The sequence below is a fragment of the Gorilla gorilla genome, chromosome 9 (assembly GCF_029281585.2).
Source record: "Gorilla gorilla gorilla isolate KB3781 chromosome 9, NHGRI_mGorGor1-v2.1_pri, whole genome shotgun sequence".
NCBI classification, from domain to species: domain Eukaryota; kingdom Metazoa; phylum Chordata; class Mammalia; order Primates; family Hominidae; genus Gorilla; species Gorilla gorilla.
This window is the reverse complement of record NC_073233.2, coordinates 70,825,273-70,846,473: the sequence shown is the minus strand read 5'-3', so window position 1 is coordinate 70,846,473 and position 21,201 is coordinate 70,825,273. Positions and strand designations below refer to the sequence as shown.

The 21,201-nt window shown below is 54.7% G+C and overlaps 1 protein-coding gene across 1 annotated transcript; it reads left to right on the top strand.

Moving 5' to 3' along the window:
* Positions 1 to 6,807: 6,807 nt before the first annotated feature.
* On the top strand, positions 6,808 to 19,411 carry CHRM1 (cholinergic receptor muscarinic 1). The gene is made up of 2 exons (XM_004051387.4): positions 6,808 to 6,894; positions 16,911 to 19,411. The coding sequence occupies exon 2, from the start codon at positions 16,989 to 16,991 to the stop codon at positions 18,369 to 18,371; it is 1,383 nt and encodes a 460-aa protein (XP_004051435.1). The 5' UTR covers positions 6,808 to 6,894; positions 16,911 to 16,988; the 3' UTR covers positions 18,372 to 19,411.
* Positions 19,412 to 21,201: the final 1,790 nt, after the last annotated feature.

The following is a 21,201-nucleotide window of genomic DNA, read 5'->3' as shown; positions in this document are numbered from 1 at the left end:
TGGGGCTGGCAAGAGGCGCCAAGGGGGCGGGGAAGGGGGGCTGTGGGGCCAAGGTCATGTCAGGTCCTAACAAAAAGGCTGATTGCCCCACAGTGGGAGCCAGAAGGGGAGAAGGAGGCAGGAGATGATGTGGATACATCGCCATTGACATTTGGGGAACCTTTAGGATAGGGGCAAAAGCAATGATTGGAAGTCAACTAGTCTGGCTCTGTCATGTACTAGCTGTGTGACCTTGGACAGGTTACAGAACCTCTCGGTGCCTCGGTTTCTTCATCTGTAAAATAGGAATAATAATTCTACCTGCTTCGTCAAGTTATTACTAAAATTAAATGAGTTAAAACGTAAAACACTGAGAGGGTGACAGCACATTGCTGGTGCTATGCAAGTGTTTGTTAATATAATGGGACCACAAAATGAAGCACTGCAGGAGACATCGATTTAGCAATTTCCCAGGAAACTCCCTCTTACAGATAGCAGACAGTGTTCTCAGATAGGCTCCAAGCTGGGGGCAAAACCTGCAAACTGGGAAGGGGTTAAGAGGGCAGATTGTTACCTAACCTCCCTTCGTGGGGCAGTCGTGAAGATTAAATGAGAAAGTGCACGCAAAGATGTTATGAATGCGGTAGCCAGGAGCAAGCCCTCAATAAAGGGCAGCCAGCTCCTATCGCCTTCCTAGCGTTAGCTCTGCACAACCCCTTACCCACCCCGCGCCAACAAAAGGCCTGCACTGGGGCATGAAGGGGATATAAGTGCTGTTATTCCTCTCCCTGAGAAGGAGAGTGGGCGCTTGGCACCAGGCCCCCCTCCCAGCCCAGGCACTCTAGCCCGTCGCCCGGCCCCTCCTAGGCACGGAGCTGGGTGGGCCCCTAGGGGCCGCGGCAGGGGCGCGGAGGGTCATGGGCGTCACCGAAGCGGCCCCGGGCGGCGGTGACTGAGGTGGAGAACCCCTGCGAGCCAATAAACAAAGGGTAGGGTAAAGGGCAGCCCCCGACCCACCGACGTACTTGCGGCGCCTGCGCAGGGGCGAGGGTCTCGCGGAGACGCGAGTACATTTGACACTGAGGGGACATTTAGGATCGCGGCAAAAGCAATGATTGGAATTCTACTGGCCTGACTCTGGCACCTACTAGCTGTGTGACCTTGGACAGGTTACTGAACCTCTCGGTTTGTACTTGCGGCGCCTGCAAGTGTCTCAGGAGAGGAACCAGGCTGAGGCTCCACTCCCCCGGCGCCTTCCCACCCACCCTTCGTCATCGTGGGCTTCAAGCTTTGGCTTCCGCCTCGGGGGGTGGTGGGGGGGGGAGACTCGAGGACTCGGCGTCCAGGGAACTGGGGGAGGAAGCCAGCAAGGGAAGGAAGGGTGAAACTTCGCCGGGCTGGGAGCAGGGGGACCCTGAAATCCGCACTGCCTCACCCGGGTCACGACCCTGGACGAGCGGATTCCACTGTACAGAGTTCGGGGTTGCCTTGAGACCTGGACCTGTTCTGACGCCAAATTCCCGTCCGAAGCTCCGCCGGGCTCCAGCAGTTTCACGTGGGACCTACACCCGCCTGGGCCCGGGCGCGTACACCCTGTGGCGGAAAGCTGGGGAGCCCAATGTCCGCAGACCCAGCGAAGCAGGGTCGACGCCGTGAATCAGGTGTTTCGAGAAGCGAGGGGCGCGAGCTTCCATAGTGCGGGGGAAGTTGCCTGCTTCCTCCGTCGGGGCCGCACATTCACGGTACATCCAACTCCAAGGCGGCAACCAGTGGCCTGGACTTCCAGGTTGTGTCCTCATAGGCGGGGACAGAGGACGCTTAGGGATGCCCTGTGGGAACGCAGCTCCTCTCCACGGCCCGGTCCAGCGGGGAGTCCGAAACGTCACGTTGCGTTATCTCAGTTCCCAGCATTCACTACCCCTGGCAGGACCCCGGGCGCCGAATCAACTCAGCGGAGTCTCCGGCCGGGCTATAAGGACCCGGGAACGACAGGAAAACACGCGAGGCGCCGCTTTCGCGACCGCCCCAAACCCATCCTTTCTTCGGGAACTGCCCGCAAGACTTGGGGCTGGGGAGTGGAGCTGCTTCTCCGCACTCCCACTGCCCTCCGGAGCCCAGCACGTAGCCGGGCAGGAAATGTGAAGCGTCTACAAGGCCTCAATTTCGAAACCGGACTCGGAAAATCCCGATTTCCTGTCCCAATAAGATGCCATTATTGTGGCCGCGTCCGCTCTCGCCTCGGACGGCGGGGACTCTGGGGCCCCTTACTGGGCCTGCTCTACACGCAGCCCCGCCCTGGATTTGAGTTTCTTGTTTTACATCTGGGAATTAGTCTCTCCAGGAGTCCTGGCGGGAGGGAGTTGGGGGAGAGAGGAAGTTGAGGACCTAAGGCCATTGAAGGTGAAGATGCGAGGAGGGGCGCCCTTAGGCCGACCTGCTGCCTCCCACCCGGACTCAGAATGTGTGCCCCAGGACAGAGGAAGCGGCACTGTAAAAGTGGCACATTTAGCTGGGTTTGAGTTTCTGACACGGATTAAAACCAAGGGCGGAGACTTACATTCCAGGTTTGCAGCGCACTCCCGGAGCCTGCTCACTTCATTCCTCCACCCACCTGCGGCCTTGCCGGACCCTGGGAATCTTAAAAATGCTGTCCCACAGTCCCTGCCGTCTCTGGAACTGCAGCAGGTGCTCAGCCCCAGGATGGCTCCAGGCGCACTGACCGCATCCTCCATGAAACCACAGGGACCCACGCCTCTTGTAAATCTACTCATCTGTAAAATGGGAATAATGGAACCTCCCTCATAGAGTTGTGAAAGTAAGTTAAAGAATATAGGCCGGGCGCTGTGGCTCACGCATGTAATCCCAGCACTTTGGGAGGCCGAGGCGGGTGGATCAGGAGGTCAGCATATCAAGACTATCCTGGCTAACAAGGTGAAACCCCGTCTCTACTAAAAATACAAAAAATTAGCCGGGCGTGGTGGCATGCGCCCGTGGTCCCAGCTACTCGGGAGGCTGAGGCGGGAGAATTGCTTGAACCCGGGAGGCAGAGGTTCCAGTGAGCCGAGATCGCACCACTGCACTCCAGCCTGGAGGAAAGAGCGAGACTCCGTCTCAAAAAAAATAATAAAATAAAATAAAATAATAAGAATATAGAGGCTGGGCGGATGCGGTGACTCACGCCTGTAATCCCAGCACTTTGGGAGGCCAAGGTGGGTGGATTATTTGAGGTCAGGAGTTCGAGACCAGCCTGGCCAACATAGCGAAACCCCGTCTCTACTAAAAATACAAAAATTAGCTGGGCGGTAGTGGCGCGCGCCTATAATCCCATCTACTCGGGAGGCTGAGGCAGGAGAATCCCTTGAGCCTGGGAGGCTGAGGTTGCCGGTAAGCCGAGATCACGCCACTGTACTACAGTCTGGGCGACAGAGTGAGACCCTGTCTCACAAATATATATATATATAGAGAGAGAGAGAGAGAGAGCACTTAGCAGTTCCTGACACATAGTAAGTGCTCAATAAGTGTTATAAAAAAGAACTGCCGGGCGCGGTGGCTCAGTAATCCCAGCACTTTAGAAAGCTGAGGGGGGCGGAGGCGGGCGGATCACTTCAGCTCAGGAGTTCAAGACCAGCCTGGCCAACATGGTGAAACCCTGTCAATTAAAAAAAAAAAAAAAAAAAAAAAAAGCCAGTGGGGTGGCGCGCGCCTGTAGTCCCAGCTACTCAGAGTGGGTGAGGGGGTAGGGCTGCGGTGGGAGGATCGCTTGAGCCCGGCAGGCAATTGCAGTGAGCTCTGATCGCGCCACTGCACTCCAGCTCGGCCAAGAGACCGAAACCCTGTATTTACAAAAAAAAAAAAAAAAAAAAAAAAAAAAAAAAAAAACACAATGATGGCTTTCACTTTTTGCAGACGCACGTGCCACGTTTTACCTGCAGAAGCTCAACTAACCCGTCAAACAGCCTGGTCGGGGAGGTATTTCTACTCTTCTTGTCACTGATGAAGAAACTGAGACCTAGAGAGGGGGCCTAGCTTGCTCAGGCCGCTTCAACTAGAAAAAGGCCAAGCTGAATTCGCATTCAGGGCACTCTCCTCTTCCACAGTAAGGGGGCCGAGACTGGGGCCGAGACTGGGGCCGAGCCGTGCAAGGGCGACTCCACGTTCCCTCGGTGGCCTGGAGGACTGAATTCTCGACCAGGCGACCAAAAATAACCAGCAGGAGCCGAGACCCGAGAGTCAGACCCCACCCAACCCAGCCAGAAATGAGGGAGAACTGGAGGGGGTCGCGCGGGGGCGGGGCCAAAGCCCCACGTGCGCCGCCTGCAGCCGCTTCAAGAAGCCCTTTGTCGCCAGCAGCCGCGTTCGTGCCGCACTCGGCGGCTTAAAATAAAGACAATGTTCCCAGCCTCCCTGCGGCTAAATCGGGCGCGAGTGCGGGGGTGGTGAGCGAGCCGGGCGGGAGCGCTTCTCCAGGCCTTACCTCTCTTCTCCCCTCCTGCCTCAGTTTCCCCATCTGATAAGGGTGACCTAGCCAAGTCTGGGCGGGGACATCAGAAGAGTGATACAGTGGTGGGGGTGGCGGGGGGCGTCATCCCCCTGCATCCGCGACTGCACAGACTTCAGAAGAAAGCCGCGTGGGACAGAGGGGGGCACTCAGGAGGAGGCAGGGGAAAGCTGGACACCCTCCCCACCCGCCCACAAAATAAGTGTTTTTATTTCTAAAGGGACGTGTGCAGAGGCGGTGGGAGAAGAGAAAAGGGAGACCAAGGAGATTGGGGGGAGGTGGCAAAGAGGGAGCCTGATTCAGATTCGGAAATGGATGTTGAGCGTGGAGGCCTAACACCCCCACACTCAGCCACGTGTACGCGCACAAGTACACGCAGCCCCACCGCGCCGCCCAAGCCGCAGCCGCAAACCCAGGGCAGCCCAGCAGGGGGCATCCCGAGTCCGCGCCCAAGGGTAGGGACTGGTCAAGTTCTGACCCAACCCTGACCAGCTGGGTGACCCTGGGATGGAAAGGGGATGCTCACTTAGATTTCTCTCCAAGCTGCAGCGTCTGCTTGACTTCAGCAGGGAGGAGGACTGGGTGCCTGCTGGAACCCCAGCTGGCTTTGAGAAGCACAGATGCCCCCACATGTACCTGCCACGTGTGCCCACCAGTAGCTGCTGACCAAACCCCAGGAAGTCCAGTTTCAGCTCCACTTGGCTCCATTGGCCAACTGGGCTCCTGGGTGAGAAAGCCCCAGGTTACCCTCAGGCACCAGCATTGGCGGGGTTGTGGGGGCGGGGGGCGGCGCTTGGTGGGGAAATGAGTAGGGGAAACCCCTGCCCCAGACTCCAGAGCCCTGGGCTTAGAGCCAAGCGACCTGAGTCCAAACACCTGCCCACCACATGCTAATCATACCTCTGCTCTTCAGATTTCTCACCTACAAAATGGGGATAATTGATGCTCCCATTCCTTCCCACCTCTCACCCCAAGACTTCGACACAGCCCAGTGGGGCAAAGAACACAGCAGCCCCAGAAGGCAGTCCCTGCAGCCTCCAACTCTCCTCCCCAGTCAGCTCCCGGGGAGGTCTCTAGGGCCAAACAGAGGCGGTGCAGGACCCACATCTCTATGGCAAACGGCCCCCCAGGGGTTCTATCTCTGAGGAAGCTCAACACAGAAGTCCAGACCAGCCTGGCAGGGAGGGATGCTGGCCTCACCCAGTAGGGCTGAGGGAGATGGGGAGGAGGGCTCATCTCCTCCCGGGTACACACCTGTGAGCCCTGAGTGGGAGTCAGGGGAGACAGAGCTTGACAAGCTGGGAGGAGAGCTGTCTGTCTGCCTGTCTGTCTTCCAAGTGGAAGCTTGGGGTGGAGCAGGCAGGTAGAGGCTGCCTCACTTGTCAGAATTAGCAAGTTCCACAGTTGGGCAACACTCAGCCACACATCAGATACAGACACACGTGTGCACACGCGTCCTGCCTCCAGACTGATAGGGTCACACCTATACTTACACAGGCTGCATGGTGACATGAGTACACAGGGACACACACATGCAGGGCACTCAGCCGCACATGGGGCAGGCACCTGGCCCTCTACTCATCCCCGAAAAGCAGACACCCATATACCCTCACAACAGGCTATGCATAGCCCAATGCTTGCGCACACAGCCCAGCATGCGGGCACGTTCACTCAGCCCCCGGGCGGGTGCGCCAGCCCTCTGGGTCTGTTCCAAGTTGGAGCCTCTCACGTGAGGCCCAATGTGTCATTTCCAAACAGAAGGAATCTAGCTCTCTCGCAGCAGGGAGGAAGAGCAGGGTGTGTAGTTGGGTGGGTGGGTGCGTGGGCATGTGCAGGGGGGAGGGCGTGTGTGCGAGGGAAGCAGGCATGTGAATACCAGGGCATGTGTGTTGGGGCATGGTGCACATGGGCTGGGGGCTCTAAGGTTGGGTGGGGGGAGGAGCCCAAGGAAACAGTGTGCCTTTGTGAGGGTGTGTGTGCCGCCGGGTCTGTGCAGTGGGTGTGGGTGTTTGTCTCCCTGTATCCGCCTTCTCTCCCGTCCGGGACTTTTAGCCTTCCTGGGCTCGCCTTCCTCATGTCCTTTCTCCTCCCTCTTGGGGCTCAAATTGGGTGCCCTGGTGAAGGAGGGGGGCACACTCCAGAACCTAGTCCAACCCCAGACGCTGCCTGAGGCTTCCCTCCAGCTCCCCTCCCTTCCTTTTCTCCCTTTCCTCCCTCCCTCTCTTTCCCTTTCTCCCTCCCCCCTAAGGCTGGCGTGCCAGGGGGTGGGACATGCCAATCACTGGCTGTGCCTCTCCCGCTGCCAGCACAGGGCGCAGCTCCCCCTGGGAGCCAGGTGTTTGGGTCCCTGGAGACGCTGCCGGCCCCCAGGGAGGCAGTGGGGCTAAGGACCCTACAGACCCCTCTTCAGCCCCGTGGTGAGTACATTTGGGAGGGCTTGGGAGGGGCTGCACTGAGGTAGAGGGTAGGAGGGTCCTGGGGAGCGGGGGAGGGCAGGGACCAGGATGAGATGGAAATAGGGATGGACTCACAGAGATAGGAGGAGGCCAGGGAGGGGTCTAGAGGGCAAGGGGGCTCTGTAGCATTGAACACTGGCTGCTCCAAACATTCGGCCTCCTGGCTTTGAGTGGATATAGCTGATGTTTTTCTGGGCTTCGGCTGGCAGCGGAGATGGAGATCCCCCTCAGGAAACTGGACCTGAGGCCCAGAAGGGATTAGGCTGCCTGGTAGCAAGCAGAGCCCCCAGCACCCTAGGGGCAGAGTGGGAAGGGCAAAGGGCCAGGAAGCAGCCCTTGCCACCAGCATCCTGTGGGAGGTTGACCCCCATCTTGGTGGGGGTGCCAGTCCCAGAACCTCCTCTCCTCCCTCAGAGCACCCTGAAACCCACCACCCCCGTCCACCTCAGCTCCCCCAAGATGGACTGAATCAGGCTGCTGGCCAGACAGAGAAGCTAGAAGCCAAGGTGGGTGTCAGGCCAGAAGCCAGCAGGAGACCAGGCAAAGAGCCCCAGGGCTCTTTGGGGACAAATGGGCATGTGGATGGCCACACTAGCCAGGGAAGGTGGCCCTGATGTGCGCAGCGGCCCAGAGGACCTTCCTTATGTTTCTAGTATCTTGGGCTCCCGCAGGGTGGGTCTCAGTCCTATATCCAGGCAATGCATGGATACCAATGGGCACCCATGCCAGGTACTCACCCCAGTGCCCGCAGACTGCACAACGTGGGGATGGGCTAGGGGCCAGGAACTCTGATGCTTGTAGAGTTGTCAGCTCCTGGGCAGGCCAGCTGGGGAGGGGGTCGTCAGCTCTCATTAGGTCATCCAGACGTGTGCAGCTTAGAGGTTATCAGAGCCAATGGAGAGGGGTTCACATCTTTGCACAAAACACACCTGCAGCTCCACCCAGACTGACCCAAGACCCCTGCCCAACTGGCTGGAAGGAGTCCGGCAGTCTCCAGTAGCCAGACAGTCTCCTTTCTGAGGGTAATCAGCTGTTCACTGGGCTGTCAGATGAGAGTCCTCTGCCCTCTGACCTCAGCCACCAGGCAAGCTGCAGTCGCTATCGCGGCTGAGATATGAAAGGGAAGGAGATAGTGAAATGGGCTGCAGAAGATGTGGGTCTTGGCTCGCAGCTGACAGCTGGCGGTTGGAGTTCTGAGAACTGGATTCTGAAGTGTAATGGGGAGTCCAAAGTGTCAAGAAGGGGCTAACCAGAGGTCATGTCAGACCTAGAAAGGAAGCTTTCTATTGTATGGAGGGACTGAGGCTGAGAAAGGGAAAGGGACATGCTCATGGTCGGAGAAGGGATATGTAGGGATGCAGTTGGGACTTGGACCCCTTCTCCGCATCCTCAGCACAACACTGCGCTGCCGCCTCCATGAGCAGGAAGATGGGGTGGGAGAGCAGGGGGCGCAGTAAGCTCTGAGATGCAGAAGCTTGGGCTCCCAGCAGGCGGGGAGAGGTGGGTGAATTGCGCTGGGTTTCTGCTCTGCTGTGGTGCCATGGTGATGCCTACAAGGATGGAGGAGGGAGGGAGAGAGAAGAAAGGAAATGAGGAGGAGAGTGCAAGGAGCCAGGAGCAGGAGGCTTGCGGAGAGGAGGATGAGGGACCCAGAACCTCTGATGCCACACTGGCAGAGTGAGGTCTAGGGTCCAGCTGCTCATGCCCAGGCTCTGGCATGGTCTGGCCAAAGTCAGGCAACTGCTTAAGATCCATCATGGGTGAGCAAATTTGGCAGTGATTCTAGGGCTGATGCCTCTCTTCCAGCTAAGCAGTGTGTTTTATGTAGCATTTAACTGATGGCTGCTGCCCTCCACAAGGCTAGTTGGCCCTCCCAATGGCAACTGTTGAGCCTTAAAAATGTGATAAATTCTGTTTACTCCCTCATTCTCAAAGCCAGACATCAGGGGTGGAAGTTTTGTGCACCTTAATGGGTCAAGAGCTGCTGTCAAAGAAAAGTTAACCCCGAGGGGAGAGCTGCCTCGTATGGGCTGGCTTCTGGGGTCAGGCCCTAGCAGAAGGGATCAGTGAGTAGACCTGGCCAGAAGAAGCGCCCTCCTCATTGCATATGTGAGGCCTCAGGTGCCCAACCCCACAGCCCCCTCCACATACCTCCCACTCCCCAGTGTTATCCCCTCTTCCTAACCAGGACTCTACCAGCTTCCAGGCCCAGAATCACAAGATGGCTCCGCTCCTCCCTCCTAAATATCTTCCCCAGCATCCCCTCATTCCCTCCCTCCCCTTCTGTACTCTTTGGCCAGCGGTAAGTTCAGAAAAGCCTGGTGTTCATGAATCCCTCTCCCCATTTGCCTTTCCCTGCCTCCACCAGTGGTTCTCTCCGCTCCCAGTTGCTCTCACGAGCCAGATCCCCAGCCCCTAGGGATTGGTCCTGGGCGCTGGGAGTCAACAGTCTGGCCTGCTGTAATAAAGGCTCTGACCTCATCCCTTAACCCTTTGAGCCCAGGCTAACATTCTCCTCTCCCCAGTGACAAATGCTTTGGCACGTCCATGTCTGTCCTGGCACCTCACTTAGCTTCCCTGCAGCCGGGTGAGGCAGGGTTTCCTTGGTCCACTTTACAGACAAGGATGCTCTTGGCTGTTTTTCTCCTATGCTCTCCAGCCAGGCAGGGCCTCACTCAGGGAAGCAGGGACCTGGCAGATGAGATGTGGGAGCTCGAGGGAGAAGACGGGCCTCTGGACCATGCTCTGGACCTGGTCCTGACCCCCACAGGTTCACCCTCAGGCTCCAGGGTCTGAAGTTGAGTACACACACGTACATTTATTCCATAGGTATTTATTGAGCAACTACTATGTGCCAAGCCCTGGGATAAAGCCTTGAATGAGACAGACGCAGCCCTTACCCTGCCCTTTAAAGAGCTCCAGTAGACCCACCCTCTTCCCACAGCACTGTCATCACACATCACACAGATATACGACAGACACTGCCACACACACAAGGAGGCCAGATTCTGAAAGAAGGACCGATTGCTCATCGTTAACTGATTCAAAGTTGGGCTTGAGTAAGCTAGCTGAGGTGGGCAAGGAGGCTGGCAAACCCTCAAGAGCAGGAGTAGGGTTCAAGAGGTTGGTCTCGGAGGCAGACAGCCTGGATCCAAATCCTGGTTGCATCACTGATGAGCTGTAAGGTCCTTCAGGTCTTGAAGCCTCAGGTTAGGCCTTTTGCAAACTGGGGATAGCAGGACCTACTTCACAAGGAGTTGTAACAGGTAGATTAGATCAAGTTTATAATGTTTATGTATATAATGCTTAGAGCCATGTCTGGTATATAGTATGCAGCCAGTAAATACCAGTTACTATAATATGAGTAATTTTTCTTTGCTGCTATTATGTGTAAGGAGTATTAGTGATATTATTAAAGGCTTCTAACAGCCTTCATCAGGAGGCCACAGTCCTGGAGAGAAGCCCCTCCTTGCTTCCTCACTATCTTCCTGAACTCCAGGTGAAACACCCTCTGAGGATGAGTCCCCACAAAGCTGTGGACCCACCTCCACCATTCCCAGCCTTGCTCAGCAATGCATATACCCTCACACACAAACACTCATCCTAGGAGTTCACCGCATTCCACAGAAGGGCCACCAGGTCAGGACGGTCATTTACCCAAGGTCACATAGCAAGACAAGAGCTGGCAGCTAGGCAGAGGCAGCGCCAAGGACTGCCTCGGGGGGTCTTCCTGCTGCCCACTGCAATCCCCATTGACAAACTCACTGCATATGTGAGCCCCAGCCCCCATGGATGCCTTCACAGGACGTGCCCTGCAAATGCAGCTTCAAGCCCCCTTTTCAACCAGCTGGCTGTCCTAAGTCCCTCCTTCTTTAGGGATTCTAGAGCTACCACTGAACCCCATACCCTAATCCTCAGCCTAGGGCTGGTCTCCCCAGGGGAATCTGCCACAGTCATGGGAAACCAGATTCTTTCACAGCCACCATCTCACTGATCCCACAGGAACCTTGGACAGGTAGAAGACTGCCCCACATCGACAGTTAAGGAGACTTGGACAAGGTCACACAGAAGGGACTAGAGCACGTCTCCAGGAACCTTCTCCTGAGCTCTTTCTCTGTCCAAGAGAGGGCTGGGGGTGAGGACCTCTGCTTCTGATATAGAGGAAAGGCAGTCATTCATTGATGGGTCTGTTCTTGGACTGCGTCATAGGGGGCAGAAGATCTAGATGGTGGCAAGAATCAGGTTCCAATTCTCTGGAACCTCTGGTGACTTCTCTACCTGCCACCTGCCCCAGGTGAGAGGCCTTAGCCCTCATCCGCATAAGTGGGGCAGAGGGGTTTTGCCGAGGTGGAAAGAACATAGGCTTGGAGCCCACAGGTCCGGGTCAGAATCCCACCTCCTCCACTGCTGTGGGACCATCAGAAATCTACTTTGCACCCTGAGCCTCAATGCCCTTACCTATAATATAAAGATAGAGCCCCCCATGGGATGTCCACTGAGGTGTCCTGTGATTAAGGGAAAGAATATATATTAAGTGCCTGCCATCCAGGAGGCATTAATTATGGTGGTTAGCAATATGACTATTAAAATGGGAGATTTGGAAGGAATTTCCAGACATCAAGGCAAGGGACTGCTGGCTTCCTCACCTCCAAGGACCCCTCTAGGAGAGGTCCTCACCTCCAAGGACTCCTTGAGTTACTTCTTCTCACAAGTCCCCTGTTCTGAAAGCATTTTTTAATTCACCAAAGTTATAGCTAGCCTTGTGATGGGCACCGTATTCGCAACCTGAGTTGATGTCATTTCCAGCCCCAGGTGAGATAATGTAAGTGAGACTTCAGCCTTGCCTCAGGGACTTGGGTTCTTTCTGTTCAGCACCTTGAGATGTTGGCTTCCGGACTCTGTAAAATCTCCCCAGACACCAGGCTTGTCCAACTCCTCCATTACAAATGAGCAAACTGGGAGGCAGAGTCGGGTCGTCCCTGGGGTCTGGAGGGGAAGCGGCATGGTGGGAAGAGGCTGGGCACTGGATCAGGAGAAGGAGTGGAGAATAACAACAGGGCTGGGCGCTGTGGCTCATGCCTATAATCCCAGTACTTTGGGAGGCCGAGGCAGGCGGATCACCTGAGGTCAGGAGTTCGAGACCAGCCTTGCCAACACGGTGAAACCCTGTCTCTCCTAAAAATACAAAAATTAGCTGAGTGTAGTGGCAGGAGCCTATAATCCCAGCTACTCAGGAGGCTGAGGCAGGAGGATCGCTTGAATCCAGAAGGCAGAGGTTGCAGTGAGCTGAAATCACATCACTACACTCCAGCCTGGGTGACAGAGTGAGAGTCCATCTCAAAATAATAATAATAATAATAACAATAAGGCTTTAACTTTTTAACTGAGTGTCTGTTTCAGTGCCAGGCACTCTGAACGGTATCATCCTCACAGCTGGGGATGAGGGCAGCAGGGGAATGAAAGGTCGACTGGTTACTGATGGTCACACAGCAAGGAAGGCTCAGCGCCAAGCTTCAAACCCAAGACTGGGAACTACAAGGCCAGGACTAGGGTGAATCAAGTGAGGCACTCGCTTCGGAGCAAAATTCAAGAGGGGGACATAAAAATACTCACTAAACAAGAGAAATAATATCATAATAATATTTTCTTAAATCAAATAGCAAATTCCAGCCCACAGGCTGGCTGTTTTTGTAACTAAAGTTTTATTGGAACCAGGGTCAGGATTAGGGTGAGGTGAGTGAGAAAGGGCTGTGCAAGTGCAGGGTGGACCCTGTCTTTATTTAACATGTTGTTCATCTTGGATTTTTTTGCATTAACTTCCATTTTTGTAAATATTACATTAAAATATTTTCTTGATGACTAAGTTTTGGGGCACCCCATACATTTCGCATTGGAGGCAAGTGCCTGATTTTCACCTTACCCTAGTCCTAGCCTGCTGAGGTATAAGGAGTCAAGCTTTTTTTTTTTTTTTTTTTGGAGACAGGGTCTCACTCTGTCACCCAGGCTGGAGTGCAGTGGCGTGATCACGGCTCACTGCAACCTCTGCCTCCTGGGCTCAAGTGATCCTCCTGCTTCAGCCTCCCAAGTAGCTGGGACCATAGGTGCCCGCCACCATGCCCGGCTAATTTTTATATTTTTAGTAGAGACAGGGTTTCACCAAGTTGCTGAGGCTGGTCTCGAACTCATGAGCTCATGTGGTCCATCTGCCTCAACCTCCCAGAGTGCTAGGATTACAGGCGTGAGCCACCACGCCAGGCCTAAGGAGTCAAGCTTTAAAGGCTGCACCATGCCCAGGCAGATGAGAGGCCCCTGCAGCAGGGCAGGGTGCAGCCTCTCAGGCTAGCAACCTCCTCTTGTCTAACTCAGCCTTTGCAGGTCTTTGCCAAGGGCCCAGGGATACAGAGCTGATCCAAACTACCAGGAGAGTATGGCATGGGGGGCAGTACCCAATCTAGGAGCCAGGAGACCTTGGACTAGACAATGCCTTCTACTCCCTTTTCTCTGGGCCTCAGCTGCTCCCTGTGAGTGATGGGCATTAAATAGCACTAAGCTCAGAAGATGACAGTGACAAGAATTGCGCAAATTCTCAAATTCTCAAGGGTAGTGTCTACCAGTGGCCTCACTGGGGAAAGCCCCAGCCTAATCCCAGCCTCCAGCCCAGTGGCTGATTTTGTTTAAGGGAAAGGGTACAGCAAAACTCAGTAATCAAGACAAATCATATTTTAATGTAATATTTTTAGAATTCGAATTAGCAAACTATGATCCCCAGGCTGGCCTTCGGTTTTTGTAAATGAAATTTCACTGGAACAAACTGCTTGGGCTCAAATCCTAGTTCCTACCTTCCTTGCATGATCTCTTACAAATTCCCTTGCTTTTCTCAGTCTCAGCTTCCTTATCTATAAAATGGAGACAATAGGCCAGGCGCGGTGGCTCACGCCTGTAATCCCAGCACTTTGGGAGCCCGAGGCAGGCAGATCACAAGGTCAGGAGATCAAGACCATCCTGGCTAACATGGTGAAACCCCGTCTCTACTAAAAATACAAAAATTTAGCCAGGCGTGGTGGTGGCAGGCGCCTGTAGTCCCAGCTACTCAGGAGGCTGAGGCAGGAGAATGGTGTGAACCCGGAGGCGGAGGTTGCAGTGAGCCGAGATTGTGCCACTGCACTCCAGCCTGGGTGACACAGCGAGACTCCATCTCAAAAAAAAAAAAAAAAGGAAATGGAGACAATAGCTGCAGTGAGCCGAGATCGCGCAACTGCACTCCAGCCTGTATGACAGAGTGAGACTCCATCTCAAAAAAGAAAAAATGGAGACAACTGCCATCCCTTGATCCTAGGCTCCTGTTAAGATTAAATAAGATTATGCATATAAACCCTTTAACAGCAACTGGCACTCAGGGAGCTCTCAATAACAACAATGAGCATTATTATTACTAGTTGCTATTGTCATAGTATCAGACATTTCTTTTTTTTTTTTTTTTTTTCTTGAGACAGAGTTTCACTCTTGTTGCCCAGGCTGGAGTGCAATGGCACAATCTTGGCTCACCACAACCTCTGCTTCCTGGGTTCAAGCAATTCTCCTGCCTCAGCCTCCAGAGTAGCTAGGATTACAGCCATGTACCACCACCCCTGGCTAATTTTGTATTTTTAGTAGAGACAGAGTTTCACTATGTTGGCCAGGCTAGTCTCGAACTCCCGACCTCAGGTGATCCACCCACCTCGGCCTCCCAAAGTGCTGGGATTACAGGCATGAGCCACCGCACCCGGCCAAGAGGTAGACATTTCTAGGCAGCCTAGCACCCTCATTGCTACACATCCTGAGAGTTAAAGGAGACCTACTGTTTACCATGTGCCAGGGCCATTCTAAGCACCTTACATGCATTGATTCATGTAATCCTCATCACCTGAAAAGAGGTGACAGTCTTGCTAATGGGTATTATCCCATTTTTCAATTAAGGAAACCTAGGCATATAGAAGTTACATCACTAGCAATAATCACATCCAGTGAACAGGATAGACTGGATTCAAATCCAGATAGTCTGGCTCCAGAGTCCAGGTTGCACATGCCCCCTCATGTGCAAACTGTCCCAGACACACAAGCACACACTGCCAGCCACAGTCCTTGCACATTCTGTCCCCCACTGAACTCGCCACGCTGTCAGTGACTTGTACACACTGAGAGTTCACGGCAAGCCATGGAGATGCCCTCAGCCACAAACCACCCAGGCCACCTATCACAGCAGCCTGTCACAGGCCAGGTGCCCAAGGAACACCAGGGCTCAGTGGGCCCTTGCTTAACATCTCTCCCTTGGAATTTTCCCAACAATATAGCCCCTGGAGGCCACAGCTGAGGGTCAGGGGACCCTCAACCTCTTCAATGGACAGATGGATGCCTGAGGCCCAGAGCAGGAAGGGACCCACCAAATCACATGGCAGCAAGCCCCTGGCTGAGCCTCCTGGACCCTTACCCTTCCATCTGGCTTCACTGTGGCTGTGGGGGCCTCCTGCCCAGCCAGCAGGTTGTTAAGGGCCCCGGCCTTTCTCTTTACCCAGGCTTAGTGCCTGGACCAGATTCCAGATCCAAGAAAAGTCTGGGGGATCTTCCCATTCCCCTTGCTTCTCCCCACTCAGCTGGGGCCCAGGAACAGAGCCAGGAGAGGGAGGGAAGCCTCCCACACCCCATGGGCCCAGACCCCCACTGAGCTAGGAGCTGAGGCCCTCATCCCTGCTTCCTGCTTTTGCCCCAGACCTTCTTTTTTTTTTCCTTTTGGTTTTTTTTTTTTTTTTTTGAGATGGAGTCTTGCTCTGTTGCCCAGGCTGGAGTGCAGTAGCACAGTCTTGACTCACTGCAACCTCCACCTCCCAGGTTCAAACGATTCTCCTGCCTCAGTCTCCCAAGTAGCTGGGACTACAGATGCGCGCCACCACGCCCGGCTAATTTTTTGTATTTTTAGTAGAGATGGGGTTTCACCATGTTAGCCAGGATGGTCTCGATCTCCTGACCTCATGATCCGCCTGCCTCTGCCTCCCAAAGTGCTGGGATTACAGGTGTGAGCCACCACGCCGGCCTGCCCCAGACCTTCTTACTAGCAACTGAATGTCTGAGTCCAGCACAATTTTCCCTGCTGCCCTCATAGAGAATTCAATTCAGCCCCAAATACCACCCCCTACATACGTATGTAAACCCACATGCGCAGAAAAACGTGCAGAAAAAAATACACGCACGCACACACCCCTAAGGCCCCTCTGTTCCCATCTCTCTCTGTTTATCTTCTCAGGAACTCCCCTTTCTTCCCATCTCTCCTTATTAGCGGAAGAATCCCACTGGAGCACCACGTACCCAGGGAGAGTGAGAACGGCTTCTTTTCTTTCTTTCCTCTTTTAGGACACATTTCTGTTCTTGCGGGTTCTTATCATACTTACTATCTCTGTCACCATGGCCAAGGCTTGCAGCTGCTCAGAGCCACAGTTCCCTCACAGTGAGATGGGCATAATAAGAGCCCTTTCTCCTAGAGATGTACAGCAGTTAAATTAGATAATTTGTTTAGGTGGTTAGTACTGTGTCTGGCATGCAGTGACTACTCAGTAAGTGAGGGCTTTAATAAAGTTGAGTGAAATGCTTTGAGAATTTGGCAGGACTGTATACAAAGTGAGTTTCCCAACTCCTGCAACCCGAGTTATGTAAGACAGGAATTTGTAGTAATTTCCCAGTAAGAAAATGGAGGCCTGGAGTCTGAATGGTAAAACTGGAATGAAGATTCGAATCCCTGGATCCCAAAGCCACTCCACGCTGCTGGCAAATCCACTTATGGCTGGGAAAGTGCATGATAAATGACCATGAGTGGGCACCGGTAAGGGAGGGTGATGCTATCTGGTCTGAAGCTCTGCAAGGGCAGGAATTACATCCCTAGCATCTTCCAATAAGGCCTATCAGAAATGTCCAGCGGCCCAACCAAAGCCCATGTCCTCTCTTTTCAGGTGATGACTTTCCTCTGAGGAAGCCCTGTAGCGTGCCTGGAGGAAGGGGCTCTCCAACCCCAGCCCCACCTAGCCACCATGAACACTTCAGCCCCACCTGCTGTCAGCCCCAACATCACCGTCCTGGCACCAGGAAAGGGTCCCTGGCAAGTGGCCTTCATTGGGATCACCACGGGCCTCCTGTCGCTAGCCACAGTGACAGGCAACCTGCTGGTACTCATCTCTTTCAAGGTCAACACGGAGCTCAAGACAGTCAATAACTACTTCCTGCTGAGCCTGGCCTGTGCTGACCTCATCATCGGTACCTTCTCCATGAACCTCTATACCACGTACCTGCTCATGGGCCACTGGGCTCTGGGCACGCTGGCTTGTGACCTCTGGCTGGCCCTGGACTATGTGGCCAGCAATGCCTCCGTCATGAATCTGCTGCTCATCAGCTTTGACCGCTACTTCTCCGTGACTCGGCCCCTGAGCTACCGTGCCAAGCGCACACCCCGCCGGGCAGCTCTGATGATTGGCCTGGCCTGGCTGGTTTCCTTTGTGCTCTGGGCCCCAGCCATCCTCTTCTGGCAGTACCTGGTAGGGGAGCGGACAGTGCTAGCTGGGCAGTGCTACATCCAGTTCCTCTCCCAGCCCATCATCACCTTTGGCACAGCCATGGCTGCCTTCTACCTCCCTGTCACAGTCATGTGCACGCTCTACTGGCGCATCTACCGGGAGACAGAGAACAGAGCACGGGAGCTGGCAGCCCTTCAGGGCTCCGAGACGCCAGGCAAAGGGGGTGGCAGCAGCAGCAGCTCAGAGAGGTCTCAGCCAGGGGCTGAGGGCTCACCAGAGACTCCTCCAGGCCACTGCTGTCGCTGCTGCCGGGCCCCCAGGCTGCTGCAGGCCTACAGCTGGAAGGAAGAAGAGGAAGAGGACGAAGGCTCCATGGAGTCCCTCACATCCTCAGAGGGAGAGGAGCCTGGCTCCGAAGTGGTGATCAAGATGCCAATGGTGGACCCCGAGGCACAGGCCCCCACCAAGCAGCCCCCACGGAGCTCCCCAAATACAGTCAAGAGGCCGACTAAGAAAGGGCGTGATCGAGCTGGCAAGGGCCAGAAGCCCCGTGGAAAGGAGCAGCTGGCCAAGCGGAAGACCTTCTCGCTGGTCAAGGAGAAGAAGGCGGCTCGGACCCTGAGTGCCATCCTCCTGGCCTTCATCCTCACCTGGACACCGTACAACATCATGGTGCTGGTGTCCACCTTCTGCAAGGACTGTGTTCCCGAGACCCTGTGGGAGCTGGGCTACTGGCTGTGCTACGTCAACAGCACCATCAACCCCATGTGCTACGCACTCTGCAACAAAGCCTTCCGGGACACCTTTCGCCTGCTGCTGCTTTGCCGCTGGGACAAGAGACGCTGGCGCAAGATCCCCAAGCGCCCTGGCTCCGTGCACCGCACTCCCTCCCGCCAATGCTGATGGTCCCCTCTCCTGCATCCCTCCACCCCAGTCCCCGGGAAAGGCCGGTGGGAAGAGGGCAGGGGCTGCATCCTCAGCCCCAGGGCCCTGCTCAGGCCTCACCTGGCTTCCCAGGACCCTGGGTCACCTTCCTGGGCAGCCCAGAGAGACCCTGCCAACTTTCCAGACTTCGCTATTCCCAGGCAGGGAGGGAAACCCGGGGAACTGGTTTTTCTGTTCCCTGCTGGGTGGGAATGCGCTCTTCACCAGGAAGAAGGCCCGGGAGGAGGATCCGGGCTTTGGACTCCTTGTTTGCCTTTAGGCAGGAAGTCAGGAGCCAGCAGGGCAGGCCAGGAGAAAGAAGGCTTAACATTAAGTATTCCTTGGCCCAGTGGCGGCCCGGATTGCGGTGTGAGATGGTGCCCCCTGGGGGGCACAGCCAGAAACTGAACTGGCCGCTGGGAGAAAAGCCAGATGACAGGGAGCTGGGGAATCCCCTCGCTTCATAGGCAGAGCCCGCCCACCTGGGCCCTAGGCATACTCTCCAGGATTGTCCACAAATGTCCTCAGAGGGTCCCTAGGTGGGGTCAACTCCAAGGCAAATGTCCAAGCATCAGCAAGACAATGACACTGGAAGGGTCTGGCTTGGCTAGTCACATATCAAGTCCCGAGGCAGCAACAGGACCAGGAGCCAGGTGTCCTGACTGTCCTACAATATCATTTTCCTGGGAGTGGGAGTCAAGTGTGCCTGCTATCCAGCCCCAAATCCATACTCCCTGCCCCAGAGAAGCCTCAGTCCCTCCCTCCTGGCTCACAGCCACCACCTGGATGGATCTGCTCCATGCAGATCTAGCCAGGCCTCCCGCATGCTGCCTGCCTCCGGCCCTGCCCCACACAGGCCTGGCCCAGCCAGCAGGTTCTCTCCTGTGAGCTCCCCAATCCAACCCATGCATGGCCTCCCAGCCACCCAGATCTCCAGGCCCAGCCTGGCCCCAAATGTTCTTTCCTTTCATCCTCAGCAAGTGCTGAGTCTGTGAATAAAGCCACATAACCAGCGGGCACTAAGGGGCCTTCCTAACTGTGTTGGCTCAAGCAAGGCCTTGGTCTCAGGCCAGGGCTGGATGGGGCAGGGAGGGCCCAAGTACTTTGGAATGTGGGCCGTGGCCCTGAAAGTGGTTCTAGGAGGGCCAGCACTGCATGGTTGGATCTACTAAAGCCTGGGGACCCCAGCACCGTGGAGTCCCTGGCTCAGGTGAGTGGGACTATAAAAGGCAGACCTGACCTCTGGAAGTGAGGCAGCCAGGTGAAATAAACCAACACTGCCCACATCCCTGCATATTCTCTATTGGCTCTGCCATACCCAGGGAGAACAGAACTCTTCCAAACCCCCATTTACACATGAGGAGATAAGGTCCAGAGATCCAGGAGGATTGTTCAGGGTTACCCCACAGAGCAACACCCAGACTTCCAGGCAATTCATAACCTCCTGACCTCTGGACTGAGTAGATGACAGCCTAAAGTATTTAGGCCAAAACACTCCATCAGGATGACCCTCAGGTCAGGTTATAAGGCACTTCTTTGGTGAAGGGTCCCCAAAGCCCAACGCAAAGGAATTCTAGAGAGGTTAATCCTGTAACCTAGAGTAGTGGTTTCCAAGACGATCATTGGGTTCAGTGATTTGCCAGAACGATGCATAGAACTCAGCAAAGTTATTATCCTCACAGTTTATTACAGTGAAAGAACATAGAGCATAAAACAGCAACAGCAAAAGGTGCACAGAGCAGAGACCAGGAGAGACCAGATACAAACTTCCAGCTGTCCTCTCCCAGTGGAGTCGTGCAGACAGTGCCCAATCTTCCAAGCAATGATGTATGACCAAAAAAATGAAGTACTGCCAACCAAGAAGGCTCACCAGAGCTTTGGTGTCCAATGTTCTTACTGGAGGCTGATCATGTAAGCATAGCTGACCACCCACATGGCTGACCTTACTTAGTCTCCAGCCCTTCCAGAAGTTAAACTGACACCATGTGGCCCAAGGAGCAAAGGTAAGCAAAAACACTTACCAGGCAGGATATTCCAAGGGTTTAGTGTTATCTTCCAGGAGCCAGGCAAGGCCAAACCTTTCTTTGAAATGTGCAAATGTGCAGGGTTCGGATAATCCAGACTTGCTGAGTGAATCTTTCAGTTCACAGTGGTTCTGACCAGTAGCCCCAGTATTACCTGGGAACTTGTTAGCTATGAGAATTCTCAGGGTCCTCCTAGATTTACTAAATCAGAAACTCTGTGGAACTCGCCACCTATTTTTAACAAGCCCTCTAGGTGTTCTGATGCAGGGTAAAGTTTGAGAATCGTTGGCCTAGAGGGATGAGGTCCTGGGTGGAGCTAAGCCCTTGCAGAGGGAGGAGTGGAGATTCAGCCCCCTTACAGCCATTGGGACTCCCAGAAGCCTTTGGAAGAAAGCTTCCAACACGGTGGGAAATAGTATCCATTGAAGATCTAAACAGGATAGGCTAGCCAGGAACTACAGCACTGTGAGAATGACCCTGCTGTTTGGACCTTCCTGTTTGGAAGGATCCAAACTCCATATCCCCTTCCCACCAGCACAGCTTACGGGGTTGTGAGCTCAAGCTCCTAAGAGGGCCCCTCCCTTACCACTGCTCCCTCACAGCCCTAAGGCCCCTTTAAGGCTAAATGCCCTGCCCCATGTTAAAGGCATTGAAACTGAGGTCCTGGGAGGCAGAAGGACTGAGCAAGCTGAGCAGTGCTGGGAGAACAGGAACTTTGGGGCCAGATTAACCTGGTCTCTACTGAAGGCCAGAAGTGGAGGGGGTAAATCTGGTATTCACATCAG